The 19195-nt window shown below is 41.6% G+C and overlaps 1 protein-coding gene across 8 annotated transcripts in view; it reads right to left on the bottom strand.

Moving 5' to 3' along the window:
- The window catches only part of CTNND1 (catenin delta 1), a 45975-nt gene that overhangs the window by 4455 nt on the left and 22325 nt on the right, over positions 1-19195 (bottom strand). For 5 of the 8 annotated variants that reach the window (XM_045558099.1, XM_045558105.1, XM_045558106.1 and 2 more), the window contains 13 exons: positions 17217-17288; positions 16334-16486; positions 15377-15912; positions 11066-11529; positions 8636-8819; positions 7658-7775; positions 7019-7172; positions 5811-5879; positions 4670-4797; positions 4417-4567; positions 3487-3679; positions 3029-3143; positions 2371-2458 (listed from right to left, as the gene is read on the bottom strand). In XM_045558099.1, coding sequence (XP_045414055.1) covers positions 2371-2458; positions 3029-3143; positions 3487-3679; positions 4417-4567; positions 4670-4797; positions 5811-5879; positions 7019-7172; positions 7658-7775; positions 8636-8819; positions 11066-11529; positions 15377-15912; positions 16334-16486; positions 17217-17288 — 2425 coding nt within the window. The remainder of the gene's footprint in view (positions 1-2370; positions 2459-3028; positions 3144-3486; positions 3680-4416; positions 4568-4669; positions 4798-5810; positions 5880-7018; positions 7173-7657; positions 7776-8635; positions 8820-11065; positions 11530-15376; positions 15913-16333; positions 16487-17216; positions 17289-19195) is intronic. The other 3 variants (XM_045558103.1, XM_045558104.1, XM_045558107.1) reach the window with 1 other exon arrangement.

The following is a 19195-nucleotide window of genomic DNA, read 5'->3' as shown; positions in this document are numbered from 1 at the left end:
CTCCTGCCTCAGTCTCCCAAGTAGCTAGGACTACAGGCACGCATCACCACACCTGGCTAATTTTTTCTATTTTTTTTAGTAGAGACGGGCTCTTGCTCTTGTTTAGGCTGGTCTCAAACTCCTGACCTCAGGCAATCCTCCCACCTCGTCCTCCCGGAGTTGTGGGATTACAGGCGTAAGCCACCATGACTGGCCTAGATTCTCATATCTGTTTCTGCATTCAATCTATCAGGATATGTTAATTTGGTTGAAGTATACAAGGAAAATACAGCCTCACACAGGTAAAAAGTTGGAAAAGGGAGGAAATTTTTAATAGCCTTTTCAGATAATTTTGGTTATCCGTCTTTGATAGTATATAATACTAGACAAGTAGCAGTTTCTTAAAGGTTAGCAGTGATGTGGAATCTGAAACCAAACTAACAATCTCTTCATATTCTGTTAAATTAAAAGACTGGTCTGTCTTGCACTTTGAATGGATCAATTACCCATACATGATTTTAAAACATCATGTGTTAGTCACTTGCAAAATACTGGTTCATAGAGTTATGCAGATGTTTCAAATGTTAACACACATCATTATATAATATTTTTCTAAAATCACATTCATTCATATCACCACTGATTTCATTAGAAAGTCTTTTAAGTATTGGGAAGTTACCAGGCTCACAGTGGCAGATACAAGTTTTCCAAAATTACAATTTTCACTTGAAAGCCCAGGCAGCAAATACTGTCAGTTATTTTCTTCAAAGTGACAAGCTCACTACATTCATTTTTGAGAAAATACCTGCTAAATATCCATGTACAAATAATCATAGTTTATTTGCCACAAATATTTTCAAGTAAAAATGATGTTCAGAAAAAAGTGGCTAGTCCAACTAGTAACTCAATAACTTAAGCACTTTTCCTTCAATCATCATGCTTTAGTATGCAGAAGTGCTTTATGAGTAATCCTACTTTATCAGCACAGAATATTAAAAAGATGTGTACTAAACAGTAGAAAAATAGTAAAATTATTAATTTTTACAGCTCTATCAATTACATTCTTAAGTAAAAATGGCTCTTCTTTTAACTAAGTACATGGTAGCAAAGACTACAATGACTCATGCAGTTTGGTGTCACTCCCCTGGTTTGTGCTAAGCCACCAGCAGTAAGCACCAGTGCTTCTGTACCACCAGCACAAATGACAACATTCTTGGAATCCTCAGACTACATTTTAAGAACCAATAATCAGCTGGGCGGGGTGGTTCGCCCCTGTAATCCTAGCACTCTGGGAGGCCATGGCAGGAGGATTGCCTGTGGTGAGGAGTTAGAGACCAGCCTGAGCAAGAGCAAGACCCTGTCTCTACTAAAAATAGAAAACTTAGCCTCGCATGGTGGCGCATGCTTGTAGTGTCAGCTACTTGAGAGACTGAGGCCAGGACTGCTTGAGCCTAGGAGTCTGAGGTTGCAGTGAGCTATGATGATGCCACTGTACTCTAACCTGGGTGACACAGTAAGACTCTGTCTCAAAAAAACAAAACAACAACAACAAAAAAACCAATGATCAAGGCAAAAGCCAGTGTCACAAGGGTCACAATATACACTTTCAGTAAAAAAGAATTTACAAAACAAAATATATGATTCATCTCTTGGGGAAAAATGTGTTTGCTCACATAGCAAAAGTGTTTAAAAAGCTATAACCCAAAATAGCAGTGGCCATCTGTGGGTAATAGAAACAAGTGATATTTTGGTGTTATTTATCTGGTTACCTGTATTTTCTAATTTTTCAATAATAAACATGTATTACTTAATATTATACAAAAAAAGTTTTTTGAGAGAAAGTTGTGCTATATATTGCCCAGGCTGGTCTCAAATTCCAGGGCTCAGGCAATCCTCCCACTTCCGCCTCCCAAGAAATAGGGACTATAAAACATGCACCACTGTACCTGGTCTCTATATGGAAATTTAAAAGAGGAAAAAAAAAATCTAAAAAAGAGACAAGGGTCCATTTCCCAGTGATTTTGATTTCACAAGCAAATATAGGGGAATCACATCCAGGCTAATAACCTCTTTTGCTTTGCTAATGCTCATACCTACCCAATTCTGCATCACAATCCTGGAGCAGAGTATTATTACCTTCCACAGGGGCGAGGAACCTGCGGCCTTAAGGTGAAATGTGGCCTTCTAGGTCCTTAAGTGTGGCCTTTTGTCTGAATCCAAATTTTATAGAACAAATTCTTTTATTAAAAAGGGTGCAGCAGAGAAAAATGAAGCTTTTCTTGCCTACTCTCGTGCTTAAAAAAGAACAATCTTGAAATCAGAGGGCCGCAAGTTCCCCACCCCTGCGCGGAGTGGCTAAAAGGAGAAGGCTGTGCCCTCTGGATACTGTACCTGACTTTTGGTTCCGGTCAATGAGAGGGAGAGTGCTATCATCATATGAATGACTACTCTGGCTTCGAGAAGTATTGTTTAGATTCACCTGGAAGCAAAACCAAAATGCAATAATGCCACAGAATATTAAATTCACCTATATCTTACTCCTCAGTGGGCACAAACCTCTAAGTTCCTGTTTCCAAATACAATTCTTACAAAAAGGCATCTCTTGTAAGGGTTGAATAAATACCCTATACGGTGAAATGAACTAGGATTTATGGCTTCTGTTTGTGTTCTGGAACAGGAGATTACAAAGGTTCCAAACACTGATACTATCAGAAGGAAATACAGTCTCAGGATAGTAAACTACTTCAAAGAGCTATGGGGATTTGGGGAAAAGACAAAAAGGCCATCCCTTCATCCTTCATCACCACCAACACTTACAGTACATTATGACGCAGAGGAAGACCAGAGCGCTTTCAGTAGCAAACGCACTGTAGCTCCCCACTCTGTTGAGGAGGAGTAAGGTAAATAATTTCTACTAATTAAGAGATGGGTCAAAAATAGATTTAGTGTGGTGGTGAAAAAGAAAAAAAACTCAAAGAAGACAGAAGCATTACCCTGGGACCAAGGGGGGAAAAAAAGGTAAAATTCTTGGTCTCAAGGGTTATTATACCTGAAAGTCTGATTTCTTCCACCCTTCCTTTTCCAGTGGCTTCCGCAGTTCTTTATATCCCCAGATGGTCTGTAATACAAGTGCTGCTGCTCGGACTTCTTTTTCTGAGCGGTTCCTTTTGAAGAAAGTAACACCATATGGAATTTGGATATTAACACCAGGAAAGAATCTTAGAACCTATACCCTCTAATAAGAACATAAGAATATAGATGCCAAAATGGACAAAATCAAGTTTTCATCAAATGCTGTATCCCAAACAGTGACACAAAAAAATGTTTGATGTAAGAGTCTGTTATCAGTTTTGGATCAAAATTAAGACAGAAAATAGAATAATACTCTTCACACTTCATATATAAGAAATATACCTTAGAAAGCAAAAGCAAAAGAGGAAATGTCCTTCTTAGCAACTTTCCTCTCATACAAATTCTTTCAGCTATGATTTTAAGTGGTAAGCTCACCCTGATTTGTTGATCAACACCAGCTTCTCAATGCCCTGTGTCTCTCGAAGCTTTTTGGCAGCCTCCAAGTTCTCAGCAATAACCTCATTGATGGTGTTCAAAATAGAGACTACGGTGTCCTCAGAGAAATTCCAGGAGGAGTTCTGCTGCCCTCCTGGCAGATTCTTTACCAAGTTAGGAATAGCATGTTTACCTATAGAAGAAGGACAGAAGGAACGTACCCAGGGAGAAAAGGCAGAGTCAGGTCATGAGAAGCCTTGCACTACACTGAAATTGTACTGATCACATCAAGTATAGGTACTATCCATACAAATCAATTTCATTTTCCTATGGGATTATCATATCAAAAAGGGCAAAGGCTTGGAACAGTCATGGATTTATTGTCCCTCCTAATCTTTTATCTCTTCTCTCCTTCAATCACATTGAAACAATGTGAGTACTGTATATATCATATATACTACACAGTCCTTTCAGATACTCTAATAAAAACAATATATTGAATATTATAATAATTTAATATAATAGAAGAGTGATTGTGAATTTGTAAAATAAATACATTGGGCTCTGCCACTAACTAGCTGTATTAACTCTGGGCAAAATAAACTTCTGTGAACCTCAGTTTACTTATCCTATTAACAAAAAATCTTTGTAATGTGTGGGGATTAAATGAAAACAGAGGTGCTTAACATTGCCTAGTAACCAAGTACTGAATAAATAAATAATAGCTATTGTTATTCTACTTTTGAAGAGTCATCATTTCTTGTCTTTCCAAGAACCATTAAACTGTAGCTCACGCCAACCCTTAGACTCATAAACTATGGAGGGCTAGGGTCCTTCCAAGTCACTGAAATAAATTCAATAAATTATTAAGCACCCACTAGATTGCAGGCACTATACTAGATGCTGAGGTAACAGCATTCAACTCCTTACCAATTAATTCTTTGTTGCGAGCATCCACAGCCAGATTTCTTAATGCTCCTGATGCAGCTTTCACTACACGCTCATGTTCATTAGTCAGGAGGTCAGCTATGGCAGAAAGAGCCTTCTCTTGACGCAGAGCCGAGCGAATGTATCGACCATACTAGAACAAACACATGGTAAGAGGTAAAACAGATTACAATTGGCACCAAACTAGTTATCTAAGTTCTCCCATCTCCAAATTCATTTTCTGAAAGGTACTTACTGTCCAGCGCCCAGCACACAAGTTCTGAATCGCTCCAGCCGAGGCTTCTAGGATGGCAGGAGTCTTGCTCTCCTTGAGGAGTGAGATGTATATCCGAATCACCTCTGGCTGAAATAAGAGCTCATAGCCTGCACAAGAAAGGAAAAGAAGGCAAAGGATGCTAATCAACATCTACGAAACAGGCTCTGGCTGGCTGGAGTCCAGCCTTAGTACTCTGAATAGATGGATTTATGCTCCTGTATCATTAGGCTCCCTAAACTCTCCCACCCACTCAATAGCAAACTCAGAGACCTGATTCCATGCCTTAAGAATAACTTGGGCAGGTCGGGCACGGTGGCTCATGCCTATAATCCTAGCACTCTGGGAGCCTGAGGCGAGTGGATCGTTTGAGCTCAGGCGTTCAAGACCAGCCTGAGCAAGAGAGAGCAAGACCCTGTCTCTACTAAAAAAATAGAAAGAAATTAGCTGGACAACTAAAGATATATATATATAGAAAAAATTAGCTGGGCATGGTGGTGCATGCCTGTAGTCCCAGCTACTCAGGAGGCTGAGGCAGAAGGATTGCTTGAGCCGGGAGTTTTGAGCCGGGAGTTTGAGGTTGCTGTGAGCTAGGCTGACGCCACAGCACTCTAGCCCAGGCAACAGAGTGAGACTGTCTCAAAAAAAAAAGAATAACTTATCCATGGTAAGAGCAGAACAGATATCAACTCATCACATTCAACTCCTCTCTTTCCTTCCTCCTTTATCAATTATTTCTAACTTAACCCAGTCATCCTTCCCACTTTACAATGACTAAGTAGAAGGGCCCATTATAGACTTAACTATTTAAGTTTTTTATATCTACAGAGGGCTGTGAACTTTGGATTCACCGCATTGATGATGATAAAGATCCAAACTGCGAAAAATAAGCTTCTTATTAATAGTGAGGTTTAAGTCTCAAGAACTGTAGTGGCCACTTAGGATTCCTAAGTTTATGCTCTAACTATCATCCTTATCTTATCCTTAAGTAACCTGAACAATTTCCTCAACAAGCAGTCCTTTCCAAGTTACTGCTATACTACTATGAAGTTTTCTAATACTTTCACCATCACTCAAATCCATAAGTTGGAAAAGAGAGAACAGTAAACATATGCAAACTTACCTCGAGCAGGACTAGTTCTTTTAGGGAAATCCACTGTATCGTTTGCTGGATCCTCTATAGGTTTTTTCCCTGTAGAAATGAACAAAAAGAGGGAAAAGGGGTAAAAAGTTCAAGAAAGCAAAGATTCCACTTGGCATATTTTTCATTCTTCAGTCAGAATCTTTTGATCAGAGATGCATGGTGAGGGGAGAAGGGGAGCGTAATTTGTCCCAGCAGGGGCTATGCAGAAACAAGGTCAGAAAACAGGCAGCAGATAAGACTGGGATAACCACTGTTGTTGTTGCTACTGTCCCGAGTTCTGATAACAGGGACTGCTACCCAGAAATAGCATGCCACGAGCTATTAGCTCAAAAGAGCTACACTTGTTTCAATGTTTTCCTCAACTACATTTTCCTACATGCATTCACAGAGAAAAGTTAGACAAGAAAATACTAGGGAAGCTAAAACCAAAACATGCAAATTAGAAGTAGATAAGCACCTTAAAAGACTCCACTCACCTCTGGAGAACCATTCATCTTCCAGTGCATCACCCAAGGTGGAAAGCAGAGGAGAGAAACAAAGGAAGAAAAATGCAGGAGAAAGATGTCAGCAGGATTATGGACAAATAAGCAGGAAAGCACAGAAAGAAAAAGAAAAACACAAGAAACGTAAAGGACGTATGGGGAGAAGGCCCCAGGTTAGCTGGGTTCTCGTCCTTCACTGCCCTAGTCACCGATACCGAAACCACCACCACTTTCAATGAAGCACACAACACAGGAGAAGCAGCAGCAGAGCAAAAAGATATTCTTGACCAGGCAGACTCCTATTCTGCTTGGCAAGTATTTTGTACCTAAAGCTAATAGTATTCTTTCCTACCAGGCATGGTGGCTCACACCTGTAATCCCAGCACTTTGGGAGGCCAAGGCAGGAATCACTTGAGACTAGGAGTTCAAAACCAGCCTAAGCAACATAGTGAGACCCTGGTGCTATAAAAACTAAAAAAATTAGCTGGCATGGTGGCATGAGCCTATAGCCCTAGCTACTCAGAAGGCTGAGGTGAGAGGATTGCTTAAACCCAAGAGCGTTCAAGGTTATACTGAGCTATGATTATGCCACTGTACTCCAGCCTGGGTGACAGAGCCAGACTCTGTCTCCAAAAAAAAAAAAAAGTGTCCTCTTTACTTTCCCTGTCCCACGTTAAAGAGCAAGGAACAGAAACCAAGACTTACCTTTGCCCTTCTTCGCCCCAAAGCAACTGGCAGCATGTGGCCCAGTATTGTTGGCAACATTTGGAGGTGCCTCTTGGTAACGCTCTGCCTGTGGGATCTCCCGGTGAACTTGATACGATAAGTTCCGAAGGAGGCAAACACAGTTCTCCACAAGCTTAGGGACAAAAGATAAAAGGCTCAGTGAGAGAAAAGTGCCTATTGTGATTTCCCAGCAAGTATAGATTTCCATGATTCAGGTTTTAAAATGTGGATCCTCAAATGTACAGCCCAATCAATCCACAATCTCTGAGGATGCCCCTTAAGCGCTCTGGGCTTCTCAAAATCCTCATAGCCTCAAGCTAATGTAAAGCCCAACTCTGGACTCACTGGCTTCTGCTACTATTTGGTGTCTGACCCAAAACTTGGATCACTGTTTTTACTACTTAGAAAATGTACAATCTTAGAAGACAGCTAAGCAGCTTTAAAATAATACAGGCGAAGGAAATTCTAAAAACTGTTTTCTTCTAAGTTGAATTCCCATTTTAGAGAGTAGGGGCTGGTACAGATATTTTAATATTATTTGAAAGCAAGAGATGATAGGTCTTTACTACAAATATCTCATGGTTGTAGTGAATGGAATTCACTCAGCCATTAACTTACCTTGCTGTCTGAATCCTTCTGCCCAATCTCAGCCTGAACAATGAAAATGAGAGCATCAACTAAACCATCACATTCCCGAAGTTTCCGGCGAGCTTCACTCCTCTCCGAGCTTACATTCCTGAGGGGAAACCAGAAGCTTCAAGATGACTCAAATCCAGAAATCCTCCCGAAAATATCCCTCAACATCTACAAGCTTCCTCAATACTTTCCACTCACTATAACAAATAGTGAATACCTATTATAAGGCACTGCAGTTGAGAGAAAGCTGATTCACAGTTCCTGCCTTCTGAACTTTTACAACCCACTGGGGTGTGGGTTAATAAATGTATACCAACAACAATAATTCAAGATAGAATAGATACTTCTTGTATGGAAGTACAAATGTAGCATGGAGCACAGCACACAGGGGTATATTCTGAAGAGAGAAAGGTTACATTGCAACATTTATAGGATATAAGAAGAAGAAATCAGGAAAACTTTCATGAAATAAAGGCACTTGAGTTTAGCCTCAAAAAGATAAATAAGGAGAAAAAGGCATCGGCGGATAGAAGGAACAGACGTTCCTCACCCACACCCTACCTTCATAATCCTCTGTACTCCTTTCGTTGCATTTATTGCAGTTTGACTTGAAGTACAGATAATTGAGGACAGGGACACAAACACACACAAGCCCAGGACTAGACCAGTGCCTTATATGTGGTAGGTACTGAACAAGTGCTTACCAAAGTAGGTGAACAAAGCTAAAGACAAATAAAAGTGAGGAGGCTGTGTGGGGAACATCAAGCAAGCCAACACAGGTACATGTGCAACACACGAGGAAGTGGTGACCAAAGCAGGAAGACAGACTGGAGCTACAGGACACAATACAGATAGGAGCGGAGGCTGGATAACAAGCTAAAGATTTTTAATCTTTTTTAAAGAAATTTAAATCAGTCCTCAAAAATTCAATCTTTGCATTCTCAAAGCCCCTAGTGTTACCTGAGGCAGCCAGCTGTGTTGGTGAGCACGGACTCCCACTCAATGTGGCGTGGCTTACAATCTTCACTAGGCTCCCGCTCCCAACCAGAATGTGGAATGATCACTTCATCTGTCAAGGCGTGCAGTGCATGGTCCACAATTTCCATTTTGATCGAGTCATGGGATGAGAGATTCCACAGAGTTCCTGGCAGAGACAACTTGTCAGATAGTTCTCAAGCACCCAAGACTGTATGTTTGAAGAATGTCAGAGAGAATCTCCCATTGCATCATTTCTTAGTTTTCCCCAATGACCAAATATCTTGTAGTGATATTCAAGCTTTTGTTTGTGACCCACAGTAAGAAATATATTTTACGTTATACCAGAATACATACAGATAATGAAATAAAGGTTTGTAAAACAATACTTACTATATGCAATGCTCTCTCATCTATCTATACCACAGGTTCTCAACCTTAGCACCACTGATTTTTTTTTTTTTTTTTTTTTGGGACAGGGTCTCACCCAGGCTGGAATGCAATGGCATGATTGTAGCTCACTATAACCTTAAACTCCTGGGCTCAAGCAATCTTTCTACCTCAGCCTCCTGAGTACCTAGGACTACAGATGCATGCTACCACACCTAATTGCCTTTTTTTTTTTCTTTGTAGAGACAGAGTCTTACTATGTTGCACTCCCCCACCACCGTCCCAAATTATAACAATCAAAATATCTCCAACACTGCAAATGTCTTCTAGGGAGCAAAATCACTCTCAGTTGAAAACCAGTGGTCTATACTATTTATTTTTCTTTCTTTCTTTCTCTTGAACTGCTGATTAGGTTTTACAAACTGTGTTCAATTTACACTAACGGGTCATAACCTACAATCAGAAAAACTACTGTTCTAAATAAATAAAGGGCCACAAGCTGAAGTGTCTATATGGGCCAAGCAGGTGGGTCAAGATAGAGAAATATTTAAAAGAAACTATTGAAATGTAGAAAAACGGCAATTGACACTCAGCTTCCATATTTGGGAGAAAGCTTTCCATGTGGCAGTAGTTGCTCAGAGATAACAGACTATGTTAGACATTATTACAAATTAAAAAGCACGTGCTCCAATACTCCAATCAGCTGAGACTGAATACTGCCAGGGAGAAAAGTAGATCTATCTTTACCAGCTTGCCCATCTTTTTTTTTTTTAAGAGATAGAGTCCTGGGCCAGGTGCGGTGGCTCACACCTGTAATCTAGCACTCTGGGAGGCCGAGGCGGGAGGATCGCTCAAGGTCAGGAGTTCGAGACCAGCCTGAGCAAGAGCGAGACCCCATCTCTACTAAATATAGAAAGAAATCAGCTGGACAACTAAAAATATATATAGAAAAAAATCAGTCGGGCATGGTGGTGCATGCCTGTAGTCCCAGCTACTCAGGAGGCTGAGGCAGAAGGATTGCTTGAGCCGGGAGTTTGAGGTTGCTGTGAGCTAGGCTGACGCCACGGCACTCTAGCCTGGACAACAGAGTGAGACTCTGTCTCAAAAAAAAAAAAAAAAAAAAAAGGAGAAAGATAAGAGTCCTTCTCTGTCACCCCAGCTAGAGTGCAGGGGCATCACAGTTCACTGCAACTTCAAACTCCTGGGCTCAAGCCATCCTCCTGCCTCAGCCTCCCAAGTAGCTGGGAATACAGGTGTGTACCACCACACCCAGTTAATTTTTTCTATGTTTAGTAGAGAAAGAGTCTCACTTTCACTCAGGCTGGTCTCGAACTCCTGAACTCAAGCAATACTCCTGCCTCAGCCTCCCATAGTGCTAGGATTATACATGTGAGCTACCGTGCCCAGCCCACATTTTTTTTTGTTTGTTTGTTTGTTTGTTTTTTTGAGACAGAGTCTCACTTTGTTGCCCAGGCCAGAGTGAGTGCCGTGGCGTCAGCCTAGCTCACAGCAACCTCAAACTCCTGGGCTTAAGCGATCCTACTGCCTCAGCCTACCGAGTAGCTGGGACTACAGGCATGCACCACCATGCCCGGCTAATTTTTTCTCTGTATATATTTTTAGTTGTCCACATAATTTATTTCTATTTTTTTAGTAGAGACGGGGTCTCGCTCAGGCTGGGGTCTCGAACTCCTGACCTCGAGCGATCCACCCGCCTCGGCCTCCCAGAGGGCTAGGATTACAGGCTTGAGCCACCGCGCCCGGCCAGCCCACATTTTTAATAGAAGTCAAGGGACTGGAATTTTAAGTGAAATCTCCTCAATTTTAAACATTAGCAACCATTTCTTTAAAATTTCAAAAATTTTGAAATGTGATCTAAACAAATCTGTGAGATGGATCTGACCCAAAGGCCACCAGTTAAAACCTTTAATCAAAAGTAAAAACTGGAAACCCCTCTAGCTCTCAACATCTCTAGGAGGTAACAGTAACCCAAATCTAACAATTTTCCTTAAGCCTAGAACTCACCAGTAATGACTTCAGTAAGGTCCATATCACGAGCCTTTCGTAGCAATCGAACAAGGGCAGGAACACCATCACAGTTTTTTATGGCAATCTTGTTATCCTGGTCACGCCCAAAAGAGATATTCTTGAGAGCTCCACAGGCTCCAAGGTGCACTTCCTTTTTGGGGTGGTCTAACAATCCCACCAGTACTGGGATGCCCTTGAGCTTCCGCACGTCAGTCTTCACCTTATCATTGCGGTAACATAAGTGTTGCAGGTATGCAGCTGCATTGGACTTGACAGCATCCAAGCGGAATCCTAGCATGGCGATCACCTCCGGCAGCTCTGGCTGTCTCCAATTAGGAGGTGGGGGCCCTACCTTGCGCAGGCTATCCAAGCTTGCTAAACTTCCCCGCTCATGCTGGGCCAAAGGAGCCCAGTAGTACTGATCTGATGGCACCTCCTCACCAATCATGTCTTCATAGCTCCTGCAAGGTTTTGGAAGAACCAAGAGAAAAGAGAAATATATCAAGCCATTAAATCTAGCTTCCTAGATGCTCCCATTATCCCTCATCTTCAAGGCAGGATTAACCCCAGCTCTAGTACACTGACCTCCCCTTTCCATAAATGATATACTGATCAATTTTCCTTAATGGGATAGGAAAAATAAAAGTAATAATCTTCATGGCACCTGCAATTAGATTAAAACTACCCTTTTCTGTGAAGTTTGCTGGCTTAGTGAGTAACAGCAAAAAAAAAGAAGGAAAGAAAGAAAGAGAGAGAGAGAGAGAGAGAAAGAGAGAGGCGTTCAGGAGAGGTTAATCACAAAGGGCTGAGAGCACTGGCTCACACCTGTAATCTTAGCACTCTGGGAGGCTGAGGAGGGAGGAATGCCTGAACTCAGTTCTAGACCAGCCTGAGCAAGAGCAAGACCCATCTCTACTAAACACAGAAAAATTAGCTGGGTGTGCTGGCATGCACCTGTAGTCCCAGCTACTTGGGAGGCTGAGGCAGGAGGATGGCTTGAGCCCAGGAATTTGAGGTTGCAGTGAGCTATGATAACGTCACTGCACTCTACCCAGGACACAGCGAGACTCTATCTCAAAAAAAAAAAAAAAACACCACACAAAGAAAGACCCAATCCTGATTACTTAGCATTTATTTGAATGATACCTAACAGCTATTAACTCTTCTGTGTAGAGATTAAAATAAACCTTCAGATAGCAGACTTAACCAAAGTAACTGACTCAATGCCACAGAAGTCAGCAAAAGCCTGAGAACAGTTCTTACAAACCCTTAGCTAAACAGGAAATGAGGCATTTACACATGAGAAGCATTTGGTAGGATAAGACCCCCAAACACATTTCATATTTATAAGCTTCTTCTTTATCCTATTTTTGAAATTATAAAAGAGGCTGACAGAGAAAAGTAGTAAAGAACATCTTGCTACACACCATTTGAGGACCTGGCTTTGGTACTGATGGGGTATAAACTTGAACATTAATTTTGACAGTTCATCCCAAGGTCACATCTGCTACTCAACAAGTATGTTAGAGATATGACTTCCATCCTCCAATTTCTAAAGACAATATCTCCAATTCTGTCAAAATGGAGTCAACTACCATCAGCACATTTGGGATGTCCAGCCACTAGAAACAGACAAAGCAACTGAAGGTAAGAGGAAAGTCAAACCAGGATGTGATTCTTCCTGTTTCAGTACTAACAACAACCACTAGAGGGTGAGTCTGTCACACTATTATTTATTCATAACCACCAGGAAGGAACAGACCCATTATCTCTCACTCAGTGGCTCCCACAGGAGAGAGGATTATCTATTGTGTTGAACTCTCCAAATAAATGGGTTGTTTGTTCTACAAAACCACTCCTACTGTCACCAAATACTCAAGGTTGGCCTATACAGAAGGCCAGCCTCACAGGTATCAACATCAACCACATAATGATTCAGAGGGATAAAGCACTTAGTAAAAAAAAAAAACTCAAGACTATTTTAAAAGACCATTGAAACAAAATAAGCTATATAGGTATGTTTTAAAAGTAGGCTACTATTAATAATCAGTGTAGTAAGATTCCATTTTAGTAGGGGAAAAATACGGTATGTTTACATGCATAAGAAAAAGTACTGAAAGGATGTCAACCAAAATGTTGACAGTGGCTCTTTATCAATAGATGGTGTGCTTTACGGAGTTTTTTCAAGCTCTGTATTGAGCACAGTTTACTTCTATTACTATTTCAATATAAACAATTACCATAACCAAAATTTTTGTCACTCAGAGAAATCTATCTTATATCATCTTTCATAGGCAGTGGATCAGGACATTCTTTCCTTCAAAGCTGTGACCACAAAGATCAAATGACTTGCTTAAGGCTACACAGTTAGTGGCAGAGGCACAAGTAGAACCAAGGTCTCTGAGTTCAGTGCTTTTTCCACTAATCACTGCCTCACTATTTAAGTTTGACCTTGTATTACTCTCCTAGACCTGGAACAGGAAGCAGCAAATGTTCTTGCTAGTCAAGCAGGTTTCCAAGTCCAATGTTGTTACCCTGGAATAAACCCAAGAACCAGGCCCAAAACCCTCTCTATTTATGTCAACTACAACAGCTAGAGACAGCAGAGAATGACCTGGCCACCCACACCCATTTGAGTCCAATCACTCTTTACTAATGAGGAAGTCGGAAAAATCCTACTTGCAATAGAGGCAACACCCCGGGCAGACTGCTTCAGTGATAGCTGTTATCTACCACTGCTCTAGGTTGCACCAGCTGCAGTCTGGTGCCCCATAGGAATAAAAATGAGTCACATGGGAGTTGGATCAGCTATCCAAGACACCTGAAAGGTGAGTGACTCAGGCTTAGACAATGGGGCCTCTACCCCTGGGCCCAGCCCAGTTCAGTGTTAACCAAAGCTACCCAATACATGAGGAAAATGAGCACCAAGGCACTTGCTTTAGAAGGTCATAACCCCATACTGAGAAATTCAGCAACAGCTGCTAAGGTACACTTACCATCAAGGCAATCATAAATCTTCCCTTGTTTCTTATTTCTCTTTGCCTGGAAAACATTGTCCCTAATTTTTTCTAAAGCAGTGTTGGCAGCCCATGGGCCAAACCTGTTTTTGCACACCCCCAGAACTAAGAATGGTTTTTATATTTTTAAAAGGTTGTTTAAAAAAGAACAACAACATATGACAAAGATGATATATGGTCCACAAAGCCTTAAATAGTTCTATCTGGTTCTTTACAGAAAAAGTCTGCAGACCCCATTCTAAAGCATTCTCTCAAGGCACCAAGGCAAACCATCTACAAGTTCAAACATCAATCACTCCCTTATTCACATTACCAAAGAACCCCCAAGGACAAGTAGTAAAGCCATAGAAGAGGTAGCTGCTTAGCGACCTTTCAGAGTGTTGCTAATGTACCTCCCCCTAAGGATGCCACACTCAACACAAAGTGTCAGGGCCTTTGTAAGGTCAAGGTTTGTTTTTAACTTTGGGATTAAAACCACCACAGGAACGTTCTTATACATACCCTTAACTGTCTCTTCTGGCTTTGAAAGCCTAAAACCCTCAACTCTATTGGTTTTGTTTGTTGTTTTTTTGAGACGGGGTTTCATTTGTTGCTCAGGCTGGTCTAGAGTGCAGTGGCATCATCATAGCTCATTGCAACCTCAGACTCCTGGGTTCAAGATATCCTCCTGCCTCAGCCTCCTGAGTAAGCTGGGACTGCAGCTGTGTGCCACCACGCTCAGCTAATTTTTTTTTTTTTTTTTTTGGTGGCAGAGACAGGGTCTCACTATGTCACTCAGGCTGGTCTTGAACTCCTGCCCTCAAGCCATCCTCCTGCCTCCACCTCCCAAAGTACTGGGATTATAGGCGTGAGCCAGTGCATATGGCCCTCATCTCCGTTCTAAAACCAAACCAAATGCTGAAGATTCCAAGGAATGAGTATTGTATGGCCCTAGGCATCAGGCTCCTTTATGATGTACACTATCACCAAAAGGTGTTCAGATCTTAGCCAGACACAGCAGAAACATTGGCATAAAAGCAAAGTCCATTCTTCAGGACATAGACCAACAACCATCACAACTCATTTTCTATAGTTAGAATATATGACCTTCACAATGAAAAAAAGATGATATAGAAGGTCAATACTAAGCAAAATCAGAAAAGGGGAAAAACAAAGTGGCCTTCTACCAAAAAAAAAAAGCAAAAGGGAGGAGGCCACAAGTGTCTCTGATCCCAAAAAAGCTCCTAGAGGTAGAATGAAAAGAACCCTTTGTGTCTCAGAAAGACCCTTTTCTTCCCCTATTCTTGCCTACCTGAGGCGCCGGCGAGGGTCAGAGGGGGTCCCAGTCCGACGGGCAGTGCCATAATCAGACATCATACCATAATCCAGGTCATCATAGCCCATGCTACGCTGGTCATCCTCTAGCCCATAAGGCTCTGGATGAAAACGATGCAGATCCACGCTGCTCCCACCTACCCGTACCTGGGGCTGGGGCCCATACACATCCTGTCTACTAGGTGCCCTGTAGCCTTCCATGCTAGGCCTATACCGCTCCTCAATACGGGTCACCCGGGACAGACTGCCATAGTTGTCACTGCCACCTGGATAACCATCTTCATAGTGGCGGCTATATCCATCAGGAGGGTAGTGGAAGTTCCTGGGAAGGGTAGCAGTGCCTGCCTGCCCCACATAGGGACCAGGTCCTCCATTGCCATTCTTGCGAAAGTCACGACCCAAAGTCTGGATATAGTTATTAGAAACTGATGAAGCATCCATAGGCAGCCCATCTGGTCCCATAGGGACTGGTTGTACTGTCCTTGTTGTCACAGTCTTCACTACTTTCTTAACCTTCAAGTAAGGAATGAAAAAAAGAAAACTAATGAACAAAGTGAGCAATTAAATATTAGACCACTCTAAGAAACCCCTACACCTCTAGGTCTCTTTACCTAGAAATGGCTTACAGTCTGCCATCTGTCTTTCTTTCCATCCTATAGGAAGTCCCCAAACAGGAAAATCACCCCAGCAGCAACTGTGACTATAAAGGAAGATACTATAGAACTTGATATACCTTCTCTCTTCTCCATTCCATTAGATTTCCCCATATCTCCTTTTTATTTTTTCTGTCTGACCAGAGATCACCTTCTTTATGCCATCACTACAGATCAATGGTCCTTCATTCACCTTAATTAAGAGCTTAACCCCTCCGCTAATAGAGATCACAGAAGATCTCTTCTATACACTCCCAGACATTATACAAGTCTTAGCATACTGTGGTCTCTGTGCGCCGAGTGGTTCCATCATCTGAGGTCTCCACAGAGACTACAGACATAGCTCCCTCAGGGTCCTCCTCCGTGTAGGTCTCCACAATCTGCCCCGGCTCCTGCATCCTGGGGATGGTGCTATACAGAAGGTGACTATGATCCTATATGGAAAAGAGAAAAAGGAGAAAGCTATTATTAAGCCATATGTATTAACAATCCATCCTAATGAGAAGCATAAGTGATGCTGCAGAAGACAGGGACTCCTCATGCACCTTCTAAACTTGTACAAAAGGACAGTAGACATAATTTCCCAGTTCTAGTCATTTGACAAACACGAAGTGAGTTAACTATAACCACATCAACATCCAAGTGACAGAGACAGCAGATTTAACTTTCCAGTTCTGGTCATTTAAGTGAATATGAATGAACTATTACTTCATCTACATTTGAGTGACCCTTCAAAAGAACAGCATACCCAATAAGTAAAGAACTTTTAAGATAAACCAGAAAATCCCAATTAAGAGCCATACTTTGACTGGTTCTATGTTACTCTTCAGATACTGCCTAGAGGCTCAAGACCAGCCAGATTTTAGGTAGGGTTTTCTGCAACATAGAAATATGCCCTCTCTAGAAAAGAAATGCAGTGCCTGGGGATCAACATTGGGGTTGGGGTGGGGTGGGGGTAGTGATGAAGACCAATGGCCATTAAAATTCATTCCAAAACAAAACTACATATATACTTTGGAGCTCCACTTTATTTTCCTATATTAAAGAAACTAATTAATAGATGTTTATAATGTGCCAGGCACTTTACAAGACACCAACATGCTCTTATAGGCTGCGAAAGATACAAATGAAGCAACCCAGGCCTTGAGACAAAAAAAAAATTACCTGGGGTCCGTTGAGTTTCAAATCTGAAAATTTCTGTCTCTCAAGGTCAGCATCACCCACAAATCGGCCGTTCTGAAACACAGCCCATAAGAAGACAATTCATTTTGCAGCCTTCTTTTGCTCTATCAAACATAAATGATATTTTTTCCAAACAGGAAAAGGGCTTTCAAGAAGTTATTTGTGGCCTGGAGTCCTTGTGTCAGTGCTCATAAAAGAACCACATCACTCCTTAGTCTTAGCACTTTCCTCAAAATTGGAATCAGGCCTGGAACTCTGGCAAACTGGGTCTCTGCAACATAAGAATGTAAGCTCCATGAGGGCAGAGGGTTTTTCTTCCCCCTGGTCAGTTTTGTTTAATGATGTATCCCTAGTGCCTTGAGCAGTACCTGGCACATAATAGGCACTCAAAAACTACTTGCAGAATAAATAGCAGAGACTCAGATAAGTTACTCTTTACTCAACCTTTTCTGGAACACCATTAAGAATATAAGGAAAGTTGGGGACGCTAAAGTTGGGAGTTTCCAAAAGCCTTCTTTATTGTTCCATGAACCTTCATGCTCTGTTGCCACTAGAAACTCCCATTCCGGGCAGTGTTTTAAGGAAAGAAGCAAGAGAGAGTCTCCCTTTCCAAATACAAAGAAATAAGTACCCCAACTCCCCTCACAAAAACAGAAGTCTCAACATTGTCATCACCAATTATTTGAGCCACAGAATACATTCCAAAATGTCATTATTTGGTCTGTCTGAAGCAGCAGGAAATAATCTAATGACATTATACCACATAAAAATACATTTGTCTGCTCCTCTTCCAATAGAATACAGTGAGATCCAGCCACCTTGGGAGACACTTCCCCCACTCCATCCCTATTACATAGAGAGTGTAATGCTGCAGGGAGAGGAAGTTAAACATTACTTTCAGGAAAAAGGAAGGGTGTGGTTTCATTGCTGAGCAGAAGTTAAAAATAAGAGAGAAACCACATACTAAATCTTGGAATTCCCCACCACCTCCGAGCCTGATCAGTCCTGCTTTCCCCTTTCTATATCTATATCATCCCTAATCCTCTATTCCAGTTCCTATAAAAATCCTACGAACACTGCAAATACACGGTCTCCTTCAAATTCCTGATTATCCCCCAATTGGAATTCCGTCCTCTCACCCAACTGTAAGGCTCGTCAGCATGAGGAACTTTCTCTATCTTAAAAAATAGATGTTATCAATGAAAAGGACTGTCAGGGGATGAGCATTATTCTGGGTCCCACCCACAGATCTCTTAAGATGCTGTCTGTCATGCAATGCCTCTCTGTCTTTCTCTCTCTTTCTCACACACACACACAGATAAAAACCTCAGACAGATTACATCACAGCAAAGTCAGACTAGGAAAACACAAGATCCTTCTCATTTCTAACACCAACTCTCCCAAGTCACATCATAGAGTCAGCCAACCCAGAGACCACTGGCTCCTGTGGTTATTTGGGTTAAATAGCAGCATGATGCTCCCTCTTCAACTCTAACCAATAGAATTAACAATGACCCCTTCCTCCAAGACACGATTTACACAGCCAAGAAAAAGAGCACACAAAGACAATATGGAGCAGGAATACACAATTTACGGACACTGCCACACCTTCTGAGAACAGACTGTTTCCTCAGGGATACTGAACTGGAGCTGAAAGCACAAGATGCCCAACCACTAAGCAGGCATTTACTTATCTGAATTTTTGATACCAAGAAAAAAAAAATCAGAGAAAACAAAAGTAACTTGAGTACAGCTTCAAACTACACTATCTACCATTACTAGAATTGCATCCCAACCTAGAAAATCTACTCCAGTAAAAGAATTCGTCAGATGGATGCTTCCAGAGATTAAGTCCACCCAACTCAGCAGCAATATTCCTTATCTCTTATCAGTATTTATCACCCCTGGAAAGATTCACCATGACGTACAGGCAATGGACAGTCCATCACCAACAGGGGAGT

The sequence above is a fragment of the Lemur catta genome, chromosome 7, assembly GCF_020740605.2.
Source record: "Lemur catta isolate mLemCat1 chromosome 7, mLemCat1.pri, whole genome shotgun sequence".
Lineage (NCBI taxonomy): Eukaryota > Metazoa > Chordata > Mammalia > Primates > Lemuridae > Lemur > Lemur catta.
This window is presented reverse-complemented; position numbering and strand designations above follow the sequence as displayed.